Below are 12,177 nucleotides of genomic sequence, written 5' to 3'. Positions count from 1 at the left end.
CGCCCCCTGCCGGGCCGCGTCCGGCGTCGCCGGGAGGATTTTTCCAGGTGACGCTCAACGCCCCGCGGTGGGGGACAAAGTTCCGCCGCACAAGCCCCGTCCCTTTTAATTAAGTGACGGTGGTTCTCCCCCCGGCTGAGAAAAGTTGGGTGTCAGAGCTGCCGCTGCTCCGGTCTCTTCGCAGCGGGGACCCCCGCGTGGGGAGTTGGAAAGGCTCCCAGGTGATTTTAATGTGCTGCAAGGCTTTGAGGAGCACGCAAGAGAAGAAACACTTTAGAAGAAGAACGAATAAGCAAGGGGAAAATGGATATCGTTTCCTACCTGCGTCGGGGATGGAAAGGTGGAGCTCTCTTAACAATGGAAAGCATTTGCTAATTTGGTGCCAATCTCATGAAACACATTCTCAATCCCACTTCTGCCCTGTCTCAGAAATGTGATCCCGAATATCGATGGTAGAGTCCTCAGCTACGAAGATATTACATCAAAGTGAGCGTTGTCTGAGGATTTTGTGCCTGGCAACATCTGCGCCTTCCTTCCCATGCTTCACAGCTGTTACTGAAATCTGCAAAGCGTGAGAGAAACCCCAAGGTTCAGCCTCGCCTACCCTGTTTCCGCCTGGAGCTTATGTGATGAGCCCCAGTGCGTGAATCATGACCGCATGGCCGTCTCTGTTATAAGATGGGCCCTCGGTGTTAACTGAGAACGTTTCAGCAAAGTATTTATAAGAGAATGGGAATAAAAACCAAAGGGAAAACGTCCATTAAAAAAAATAAAAATAAAAAGCTGGAGAATGCGGGCATCGATCCCGCTACCTCTCGCATGCTAAGCGAGCGCTCTACCATTTGAGCTAATTCCCCGCCCCTGCAGGACGTCGTCCCTTCCTCGGCCACCTTAATGATTGGAAATAACTGCATTTTGCGATGCCGTTTGCAGTAGCCGTATCAGCAAATAGGACAAAGAGCGGGACTGTGGACCAATGGTGATCGAACGGCGCCACCTGTAAGCTGCTCCACGGAGCCCAGTCCTATCTGGAGGAGTCCGCGGAGCGCAGGTGTCCCGGGGCTTGGAGTCCGCGGAAACAGACGACTTAGAAAATGGGTTCGAGTCTATTTACGCGGGAATCCGCCGGCGGAAACAGGGCACCGGAAGAAAGCGCAGGTACATCCAGGAGGGAAAATCACGTTTCTCAAGCAATGAGGCTCAGCTGGGGCCTTCCCGGTACTTGCAAATCTCCCTTCACCTCCTGCTGTGTGGTCCGGTTCCTAACAGGCCGCGGACCGGTACCGGCATTGGGGACCCCTGCCGTAACGGGTCTGTTAGCGGGGACTATCTGTGCAGACTGCTGGGGCGTCTGTCTTCTCCGACCCTACATCCTGTGAGTAAATAACCCCATTATAAATTGTACTATACGCTCTGGAGTTGCCTGCATCGTTTTTCGGTCTTAAGATACTTTCTCCTTACTGCGGCCATTGCACCTTTGCCTCACGGTCAGACAATATTTTAGCACATTCTCCATTGTGTCTGTTTCCGCTTTAGGCATAAGGAAACTGAGTGTACAACGATTTGATTATTTGCTTTGGAAAAGGAAGAATTTTTGTTTTACTTTAGTTGATCCGCTATGATTATGCAACATAATATAAAACGCGCACGCGCGCACACACACAAACACACACACACACACACACGCACGCACACACACACACACACCATGTTTCATCATTCGAGTTATGATTTCCCCTTCGACTTGCAAAGGAGAATCGCAGTGGTTCCCAAAATGCACTGCGTATCGTTCTGTTCACAAACCTGGGACCCTCTCCAGCCAAGGTGTCTGTATTTAGGGCAACTTAAAATTGATTGAACAAACCTAGACATTTTAGGGAACAAAAGGAGGAGGTAATCAGAGAGAGAGCAAGAAATCGGGCCTAATCCCGGGGAATCCCTGCAGCTACATTATACGCCGGGCTGGGAGAGGGACACGGGTTCCCCGTACGGTTTCTGTCTGGAGATATTAGGGTACAGAGTCATACCCTAATGTCTTACATGTACAACCCAATGAATTTTATATATTTATAAACTCATGAAACCAACTCTCCAGATCGTCATGTGAATCACATTCAGTGTTTAAGGAAGAAGACTGCTTCGGGTTGTACTTTTAAAGTGAATATGAATATTATCAACAGAACCCATCTGCACGGGCACTGCTTGAAGGATTCCACAACACCCCCACCAGGCGCCCTTGGACAGCAGCCCTTGGGCGAGCGGGGGACGGAGGTGTCCCAACGGGACGGCCTTAGGTCTCTGGTTCGAATGCCGCCGGCAGAACAGCAGTTTTGAAAACTGGACTCATGAAATTTAGATCCTCACCAATCGAGGGAATACTCCCTTTCTGCGCAAAGAGGAGACAGCAACCAGTGGGCCCGTTTTGGTTTGTAACGCCCTCATTTACACGCACAAGTTGTGTTCGGGATAGACGAATAAGCGGTTGGCTCTAGGGAAAGGCGGCCGGGTCGCTGAAGTCGTCGTTCGCACTTTTCTCTGGTGGCATTCACGCCCCCCACCCCCAGTCCCCTGCCGCGTCCGCGCACGGCCGGCAGCCCAGCGGCGGCGTCCACGTGGAGCTCCTGGAGAAGCGTGGGGACGAGAAGGACACTGCCCCCGGTCTCCCATTTTATTGGAGATTTGGCTGTGTGGCGGCCTTGGGGGTCCAGTTTGTCGTCTTGGTCATTTTTGAAGAAGCCGTTTATTGGAGACCGTTTCGAACACATCCAAAGTAGAGACTAGTGTCATAAACCTCGCGGTGCCATCACCCAGACACAACCCCGAGTTTGCACCGGCAACCCCGCGGAGCCCGCCGGCCTGCGCCCTCTCCACACGCGGGACTTAGAGCAGGCCCGTGTCAGGATGAGAAAGGGGACAGAATCCGCTTCCTCCCCATCCCCAGCCTGTGGTGTGAAACACAGTCAGACTGGGCCATTGCTTCTCTTGTTAGTCAAGGCCACGTTGGCGGTAGGAAATCGTTGTAGGGGAGGAATAGTTTCCACCTCCCTCTTGCTTTTCCTGCCTGGAAACCATATCAAAGACATGAGGCAGATTAGCATGAGAAAATGAGCCAATTTTATACCTGCGTACGTACTGGAACCCGGCACACTTGAGAGAGCCAGAAGCCCCCACATGCAGGGGAGGTAGAGAGGTGGAAAGGGAGCGTGAGCCGGGTGAAGTACGGTGCCCTGGGGGCCTCAGAGTCGTGGTTAGAAGAGATGCTCAGTAAACAGGAGCTTCTCCTGCCCTACAGGTGGGCCAGAAGGTTACCTCCCATAACCTTGTTACCGGCAAGGCCCCTAATTCCAGTTCTTCCCGGTGGATAACGGAGGGGCAGGAGTTTCTCTTGAGCCCAAGTTTAAAGTTGTCTTTAGATCAAAAGGATCCACACAGCACAGAGGCACACCTTGGGGGACCCGTCCTGAACCCTCACAGGGTCTTGGTGTTTATCCAGAGATTCATTGTCCTAGGCATCCAGGTAAAGATGATAAAATATTGACAATCAAAAAGGCAGAGAAGTTTGCTTTAAGCAGTTTGAGAGAAAGACAGAAGAAGGGCCCACTGCACAGAAACGTTCACTGTAGCGGGAACATTCACCCCACCATCGCCTGCGAGTCAGCTTTGATCAGCACGGAGGAACGGACCTCACTTTGTCTTTCAGTTGAACTAAAAGTGAAATCAAGAGAGTATCCGAACGCAGCATTTCATAGTTGCTATGAATTTTCCCTTGGAGGTTTATCTAAGGGCGAAGAATTTGTAAACAGCGGTACTTTTCCATTCACACGCCTCCCCTGCCTCCCACGTGCCGGGTCTGGAGAACATTCCATTGTCCCGACCTGGCCGAGCACGTGACGTAATCTCCCGCGCCTGGCTGCAGGCACATACTCGTCCCATGACTGTCCGCCGTGACCGAGCTGCGGGGAAGACTCGGAGCTCAGAGGAAAAGGAAGGGGGCGCGGGGGGCGGGGGTGCAGAGCAGAGAGAGGTGTGCGAAGGTACCAGCGAGCAAACGTGCCGACCTGGCCTCGAGCAAAGGCTGGTGGTCTGCCTAGTGCCGTGCTGGTGGGATCACGGACAGTCTCGCCCCAGAATAGGATGAAGACCAAGATCGTCCTCCGGTGAGGGCCACAGGGGCAACCGGGGAGCTCACGTGGAACTCACCTCTCATTAGCTGCCCAGAAATAAACAGAGGACAGCCACTTTGGCTAACGCCGGCGCTGAACGCGCCCTAACTGCTACAGGGTAATCCGCAGAAATTCTCTGCCCTCCTCAGTGCTCCACACAGCTATGGAGGCCAGACTCTAATGGCCAAGACTTTCTGCAAGTTGGGTGCTCCCCACTCCTCAGCGTGAGGGTTTCGTGTCCCCAATCCCAGAGAACATACTTGGCCTTGACACTTTACAAGGCCAGACTTTGCAAGCCCCAATCGAGGGATTCAGCCTCCAAGTACGAGTCATTAGATCAGCGCTGAGAGGCAGCGCCAACTGGGACCAGTAAGTTTACCTCCAGGGAGGGTGGTGGCAGGCAGGCAGGACCGCAAGGAAAAAGGGTGGTCCAGGAGCGCCACCGCGTGGTCATGGTGCGCCCTGCACACAGCGCCTTTAACAGCCCAGTGTGGCCATAAGAGAGCAAACAGCTCCTGGGGTGGGTCACAGCTACACAAGACTGAATAAGGCAGCGTCTCCTAGTGTTGCCAGCATCTCAGACACTTCACCTATGGTCCCAGGAACGTGCTGTGCCCTGTTGGACCTGGCCATGCCTTCTTCAGCATATCCTGGCTGCTGAGTCCTGATGCCAATTCACCTTTACCTGGGAACCAGTATTGGTCAATACCTTTTCTTTCTCCTTCCATCAAATTTAATTTATGCCTGTGCTTCTATTAGGATGATGTCCTCAATTTAAGAACTTGACTTATTCACTCAATAAACGGTAACTGGCTGTCCCCAAGAAGAAGGACCCATCTAGGGACATGCCTAAGTTAATGTTACATGAAGATGCTTGTCCTCGAGTCAGTTATGTTTTCAGAATGGAAAAGATGTCATAAACTTAAAAGGTGAATCGCGTAATACATCCGAAAGCAGTAAATGACGTAGAAAAAGGAGTAAATAGAGGCGAGGGCCAGCTGGGTGAATGGGAGGGCATCTGGATGAGCAGAGGAGGGTGGGGCGCATCTGGAGTGAGGGTTAGGCGAAGGATTAGATAGCCGCTCCGGGAAGAGCTAATTTTTTTTTATTTACTGACATTTTTTCACTGTCCACCTTTGTCTTTGCCTGTAAAACACTGCTCCATCTCCTCAACAGGTTTGTTTACTTTATTAGCCACTGGTGGCAGCTTAACAATATAAAACTCCTTTTTTTTCATAGAAAGGGACTTGAGTCTGAAAAGAGAGATTATGCCAAAATGGAGTAAAAGGAACCAAATTGGTGGTTCTGCCTCTGTTTGGGGGTAGGACTTCTTGAGATTGAAAGAATGCATCACCTGCGAAAAAGGACATTTTTATTCTTTGGGGATAAACATTTGAGGACTTTTTTGTTGAGCCTGAGGGCAAGAGGTAGGCCTTAAAGTTGATCACTGATTGTGGTTAACCATTTAGATTTGTATTTTTAAAAGTTCATTCCACTGGCATTGACAGTCAGAGATAGGGTCAGAGAGGGGTATGGGAAAAGACTTGGGGAGACAGGGCAGAGGTCATCTAAAGGTCAAATGAGATATGGTGGAAGGTGGAACTGATGTATTGTCTGACGGCAGAAATGAAGATACTCAGAGTTTCTAAAGAGGGTCCATGCTGGTCTGAGTCCAGGGATTATTCCAGCCGCCCAAGTAGCTGCTGCCAGAGAATCAAGGTCTTTCTCTGGAAGGCAAGAGCAGAAAGTGTGAACCACAAATCCATATTTATCCAAAACGAATGGGCGATTTGCTTTAATTAAACGAGTTAAGAGATGTAACGATCTTACAAATACTCTCGCACATTCTACATTTAAAAAATACTCCTACTTGTTTATGTTTATCCAATTGGGCACTAGATCCCATCTTACTCTCAAGGCAACACTCCAGCTGTTGTCTGAGTATCTATGATATAAATATAAAATGCATCATGTATCAGTACAAATGTGTAATAGGCACCAAATCATCTTTTATAATAAAAGAAATGTCACATATTTACATTTTAAGACATCTTATTCACAAAATCAAATTAAAAAAATATTTTAAAGTTCACAACTGATTATTTCAAAAAATCTAATGAAAATTTCAGAACCTATGTTTGCAAAGTTAAACTACCTTTTCAAAACCTAAATTTAAAAATGTTCAAAACTTTTTAAGTTAAAATTTGAACAATTAAAATTTCAAAACTCAAACCCTGTAAAAAAGTGAAATTTAAATTAACTTTAGAAGGTCACAACTGGGTCCCTTGTGTAAAATGCTATTTTGGTCCTAGACTACACAAAAACCTTCCCCGACTTCCAAAACTCCCGGAAAACCTGCCGCGTGCCATCTCCTGGAGGTCACAGGTGTGCCGTAGCGCGCCTTACACTTGGGGACCCCTTCCGCTTTCCTGAGCCTCTCTGATCCACTCTCGGGTTTGAACCTCCCGCTGACCTGCGACCTACCTCCGCCCTCCGCGCGCCGCCTGGCCCCGCCCGCTCCTCCCAGTCTCCACCCACCCGCGTCGGCCCCGCCTCCGAGCCGCAGGCTGTCGCACAGAGCGCGCGTCAGACGGCGCGGCGCTTTACGGCTGTCGCGCTTCACGTTTCGGCAAGCATGGAGGCAGAGGAGTCAGAGAAGGAGGCCGCGGAGCAGGAGCCTCTAGAAGGGGGAGACCCGGAACAAGAGGCGGAGAAGGAGCAGGACGAATCCGAAGAAGCCGCCGGCGGCGCCAAGAAGCGAGTGGTGCCGGGCATCGTGTACCTGGGCCACCTCCCGCCCCGCTTTCGGCCTTTGCACGTACGGAACCTTCTCAGCGCCTACGGCGAGGTGGGGCGCGTCTTTTTCCAGCCCGAGGGTAAGTGCGGGGGTCCCAGGCGCGGAGGGGTAGGCAGGTCGGTAGTGTGCAGGTCTCCTAGGGCCGCAGTGGGGCCGTAGCGCTGTAGGCCTGTTCTCGGAGAGCTGCCTTGGATTTTAATAAAGACTTTTCAGAGTTAGGGTTGACTGGCATTTATTTGAGATCGAAGAATGGCTATTGGGGAAGAACTCATTCAGGCACAAGCCCAGACAGTGTTCTGATTAGGAGACAAATGGTGTTCAGATTAGGAGAGGGGAAGACGAACAGTTACATTGCTGTTGGTGCAGAAAAGCTAACAGTGATGCTGATGCTAAATGACGTTTTTAATTTCCAATCCAGTAGCCATCAGTCCGGCAGTAATATCTGCTTTCTTGTTATCTTTGCAAACCGTTCTCGGAGTCACAGTGCTGCTTCAGGCCCATTCCAAAGGTTATTTTGCTGGTTTAACATTCCAAAGGTTTGAGGCGTAAGAAACAGGGCATTTTCTCTGGGATGGTAGCTCTGGCTCCATCTTAAAGCGGCTCCGTTTATATTTTGACAGGAGTCGACGTTGAGGAAAGGATTGAGTTAGACATAGGGAGAAAGGGTGGACTTTGCAGAGAAAAGACCTTGAGATAAAGTCCTGGCCACAGGCAGGGCTGGATTGGGTGGTGCTTCAGTCTCCTTGACCACTGCTCTGTCTTGGGTGCCAGACGGCTTCGTGAGGCGCAAGAAGAAGGCAGCAGCCGCGGCCACAGGAGGAAAAAAGCGGTCCAAGTACAGCAAGGACTACACCGAGGGCTGGGTGGAGTTCCGGGACAAGCGGATAGCCAAGCGTGTGGCGGCCAGTCTGCACAACACGCCCATGGGCGCCCGCAGACGCAGCCCCTTCCGTTACGACCTGTGGAACCTGAAGGTGAGGAGCTAGGCTTGTCTGCACCTGTCACCCCACCTTCCCAGCCCCAGCCCAGGCACCTCTGTGACCTCTTGTTGGCCCTGCTCCCTCCCGTTTTCTCTCCATGCCTGCCCTGCTCAGATCTTTTCTTGTTTTCCTGTCTGCAGTACCTGCACCGATTCACCTGGTCCCACCTCAGCGAGCATCTTGCTTTTGAGCGCCAGGTGCGCAGGCAGCGCCTGAGGGCCGAGGTTGCCCAGGCCAAACGTGAGACTGACTTCTATCTTCGAAGTGTGGAGCGTGGGCAGCGCTTCCTTGCCGCCGATGGGGACTCTACCCGCCCGAACAGCTCCTGGGCCTTTGCCCAGCGTCCTACCGAGCAGGAGCTGAGGGCCCGGAAGGCAGCTCGGCCAGGGGGTCGTGAACGCGCTCGCTTGGCCAATGCCCAGGACCAGGCCCGCTCCAACCGAGGGCTCCTTGCCAGGATCTTCGGAGCCCCACCACCATCAGAGACCGTGGAGGAAACCTCACTGGTTAGGGACTCTTGAGGGGCAGAAAGGCCCCTTCCACCTCGTAGCCCAGCCCAGCCTCTGTCCACTGACGACTACACAGGCACACATTTTATTGTGTTTCTCAGACCAGAGTCTCGGGTGAGTGCCCAGACATAGACATTTTGCGGGGCCTCCTCACCTTTCCAACCCCTATGTATGCCTGGCTGAAGCACCTAATTCATATTAGCGTGATTATGACTATTACAGATACCTCTTTTTTCTTGTTTGAGTCTTGACTGCCTGCCTGCCGCCCATTGGGGCCCTCTAAAAATCCCACTTCCTGGCCCCAGGAAGAGCCTTCCATCGAGCTAGAGGTAATGGTTAGTCTAGGCAGCAGCAACATCATTTTATTTAGATTAACAGGGACATGGGTTAAAGGGGTGCACCTGGCTTGGGAGCCACCTTCCAAATGTATTTATAGAAAAAATATTTTAAAAATGCCTCTGTAGTTATGGGCGAGAGCAGGGGTTGTGGGTAAGTTCCAGCTTCTATCTCCTTGTAACCCATTTGCTCACCTTCGCTCCATCTCCTGCTCTGGTCTCAGAACCTCCCTGTTCCACCTGGACCCTTTTCTGTCTAACTTCTTAGCCATTGTCCCAGTCAGTATCTAATTCAGCACTTAGTCACCATCTGAGCGCGGGAGGGTCAGTCCGTAATAACACATGGCCCTTGGCATCAAGAGTCTACGGACCACTAGAAAAAGACAGGTATTGAAGGAATCAGCATAGCGGTTCCTCAGGCATCGCAGACGTGTAAGGGGGCCGTGGGAGGGTATGGCTGATGCTCTCTGGGAGGCGAGCGGTGCCCTCAGTGTGGAGCTGATGCCTGACAGTCTTCAGACATGGGTCACTTTTCAGCTCGTTTCTGAAAAGTGAACAGAAGTCTGAAAGAGCCTGGTGCACTACAGTGACAGAGCTCCAGGGATGGAGTGTTGGGTTCACCCCATTGCAAAGGTGGGTGAAGCCCAGGAGGTAGTGGGTGCTCCGACCCCAGTCTCAGTTCAGTTCTTGCAGAAGAAGCTAGACTGCACGATCAGTGTGGCTGTCAGATACACAAAGTGTTGGCTGAGGGGCTCTCTACTCTCCCCTGCCTGTCCACGCACAGACCTCAGCCCCCATCTGTTTACCTGGTGAGGAACCCTGTAAACCTGAGTGGCAGGAGAGAGAGTCCCCTGGGAACTCAGTCACGCCTGGACTACGCCGTCCACCCAGCGCATCCGCGAGGTGTGTTTCTCAGTAGAACCTCCTATCCTTCAGGCATGCTGGAGGCGGCGGCCAACGTCCCCGCTCACAGCCCAGGTCTCCATGCTCACCGAGGGCTTGCTGGCGCCCCCGCCCGGGGAGCGACGCAGGGAGGGCACGTCGAGCAGAACAGCTACCACAGAGGCCAGTATCGTCCCAGGTGTCCTCTGCCTAACACCGTGGTCTGTGACCAGCAAGGGTGCCGGACTCCACACAGGTCATCAGTGGAGCACTGGTGGTAACTGGATTCTGCCGCCAACTATGGTCAGTAAAAACCATACTCTCCCGTGTGTTACTCACGTCACGTGGTGCGGAGGCTCCCAAAGGACCCTCTGCCTGGAGACGAGCAGATAACTCAGGTTTCACTCCCTCCGCCTTGGCATCAGATACCCCTAGAGTTCTAGGCAGTACAGTGGCCTCAAGGCCACATGAACAGCCACTTTATCCTCTTTTTCAGCTATATCGAGGTATAACTGACAAAACTGTAAGCTATTCCAAGTGTACATTGTGATGGTCTGATGTACATGTCTACCGTGAAAGGATTCTTGAATATCTGCTTTATTCTAATACAAGTTTACAGGAAATGCTTTTTCTTAGTACAGTTGAGGCAAAAGCAGAGTTCTTCAGAACAAATGTTTATTTAAGAATTAAGGGAAAACAAAAACATTAAAGCATAGGATACATTGAATACAAGTGTCCCATTTGGTCTGAAATCTTGAAAGTTACTCTTAACTACTTACCTGAGGTAGATCTAGGTTGGCACTGTTGCAGGACAACCTCCATCCATCCCAGAAGCTACCTTCCAGTGTGGGCTGCAGGCTCCCAAGTGGTCCTCCCCAACCTCAGGTCATGCTATATGAATAACACCAACACCTTTTCCCCACGGTTCGAAGCCCTCAGACCTGTTTCTTACCCCCAAAGTTCTCAGCTTGAGGGACGGTCCGTTCTCAGTTTACTTGAAGACTAGAGACAGTTACCAGTGAGATTAGTTGAAAGGGTCAAGTCGTTACCCCGCCAGTGACAGCAGCTCTGTCCCCTTCTGCACGTTCTAACAAGGAGTCGTAAGACGAACTTTCACCACCACGCCACACACCCACACTACCTCAGTGTGACAGTTATCAAACATGCCAGCGATACGCATGACTTTCACCAAAAAGAAACAAGTACATCTTGTGTGTTCTATCACACTGGGCAACTTTAATGGCGTAAGAGCTATTTATGAAAACTAAAACATCTGATTGAATAAACTTCCAGGATCTGTTGGCTAAAAGAAAAAAGAAAAAAAAAACCCTAGAATCAGAGTCCTTATTATCACTATGAGCTATATCCACTGCCCCTAAGATCACCAAGGTCAGCCAGTCACCAGGATCAAAGCTTAGAGTGACATCCAAAGCAGCAGTTGGCCACCTCCGCGAGTCCAAAGGCCAACGCTCCCTGGAGTTCAAGCATCTGCTGAGGTGAACCAGAAGACCTAGACTGGCGGCAAAGTACTTATGCACCAGTCCAGACTCCCAAACACTGCAGGGGTCAAGTATGTCAAGTGTCTTAATCTGAGGGGGGAAAGTCCCTCAGAAGTGTCTTTAGAGACCCCTGGATTGATTACTTACAGAGAATGTGAAAGATACAAACTATCATTAAACTGGAGATAAGTGCCTATCCTTAAACCTCTGATCAATCTGCCAACTGCTCTGCCCTTCCAGCATTTAGAATCCTACATGCCAAGCCAAATAAATACCTTATATTGTGGTGACTGCAGTCCTTTCCCTGGGAATAAATAGTATTCTCTTTCCTTGGCAGAACTGAAACAAACGAAAGGCATATCATTACGGGGCTGACTTTGCTATAAAGAGGAGGGTAATGGAGTTAAAAACGCCAGCTTCGGAGTCAGGATGGTCAAAATCAGGAAGTCTGGCTCCCCGCTCTAAGGCGGCGCTGCGTGTTCCTCTGCCCGCGCAGGCCCTTCAGTCTTCCCTCAGCCGTTCTGCGGGAGCTGATGCGACTGTCTCATCACTGACAAGAGAAATGAAGTCGCGAAAATGTGGACACTGGCAGCCCTGCCACTCTCGTCCAGGAAATTGCGTTTCTGAGTGGAAGAGAGCGACCCTCTCAGGCAGAACTTGCAAGTACCAGGGACGCTCTGGAAGACGTTTTAGGGAAGGGGAGCCTTTGCGGAAGGGCCTCGCCTCGCACTAGGGGAGAAGCTGAGTGTCGCCTCTGCGAGGCCGGCCGGGAGGGGTGAGGGGTGAGTGGAGCGTCCCACCCAGACCCACTGCCCCGCTGCGTCGCTCTCACGACCGGCCAGTGTCCTCGGCTACTCCCAGCACCCAGGCCCCGGGCCAGCCCAGAACAAAGAGACTCAAAGACAGAGTCAATGTACGCCTGTCCCTGACAGTAACACATGCCACACTGTCTACACAATCACGGTCCCTTCCTTTATTGGGTTTCCAAGTTTTAAAAAGATAGCAACCATTA

General features: G+C 51.3%; 2 protein-coding genes, 1 long non-coding RNA gene and 1 other non-coding gene across 4 annotated transcripts in view; 1 reads left to right on the top strand and 3 right to left on the bottom strand.

Annotated features, from left to right (window-relative positions):
* Positions 1 to 784: 784 nt before the first annotated feature.
* TRNAA-AGC lies at positions 785 to 857 on the bottom strand. The gene has a single exon. It is a non-coding gene; the product is annotated as a tRNA-Ala (tRNA).
* Positions 858 to 5,252: 4,395 nt separating this feature from the next.
* On the bottom strand, positions 5,253 to 6,110 carry LOC112472154. Its single transcript, XR_003043565.1, has 2 exons — positions 6,034 to 6,110; positions 5,253 to 5,890 (listed from the first exon to the last, which is right to left on the bottom strand). It is a non-coding gene; the product is annotated as an uncharacterized LOC112472154 (long non-coding RNA).
* A 638-nt stretch (positions 6,111 to 6,748) lies between these two features.
* On the top strand, positions 6,749 to 8,904 carry ABT1 (activator of basal transcription 1). The gene is made up of 3 exons (XM_006923462.3): positions 6,749 to 7,039; positions 7,732 to 7,934; positions 8,081 to 8,904. Exons 1-3 carry the CDS (start codon positions 6,799 to 6,801, stop codon positions 8,459 to 8,461), a joined length of 825 nt encoding a protein of 274 aa, XP_006923524.1. The 5' UTR covers positions 6,749 to 6,798; the 3' UTR covers positions 8,462 to 8,904.
* An 812-nt stretch (positions 8,905 to 9,716) lies between these two features.
* ZNF322 (zinc finger protein 322) overlaps positions 9,717 to 12,177 on the bottom strand; it is a 5,519-nt gene continuing 3,058 nt past the window's right edge. The window contains exon 3 of the mRNA XM_025040837.1: positions 9,717 to 9,876. Within this exon, the coding sequence (XP_024896605.1) occupies positions 9,717 to 9,876 (160 nt within the window). The remainder of the gene's footprint in view (positions 9,877 to 12,177) is intronic.

This window comes from Pteropus alecto, unplaced genomic scaffold (genome assembly GCF_000325575.1).
Source record: "Pteropus alecto unplaced genomic scaffold, ASM32557v1 scaffold49, whole genome shotgun sequence".
NCBI lineage: Eukaryota > Metazoa > Chordata > Mammalia > Chiroptera > Pteropodidae > Pteropus > Pteropus alecto.
The sequence above is the reverse complement of the archived record's forward strand: the minus strand, read 5'-3'. Positions and strand labels throughout refer to the sequence as shown.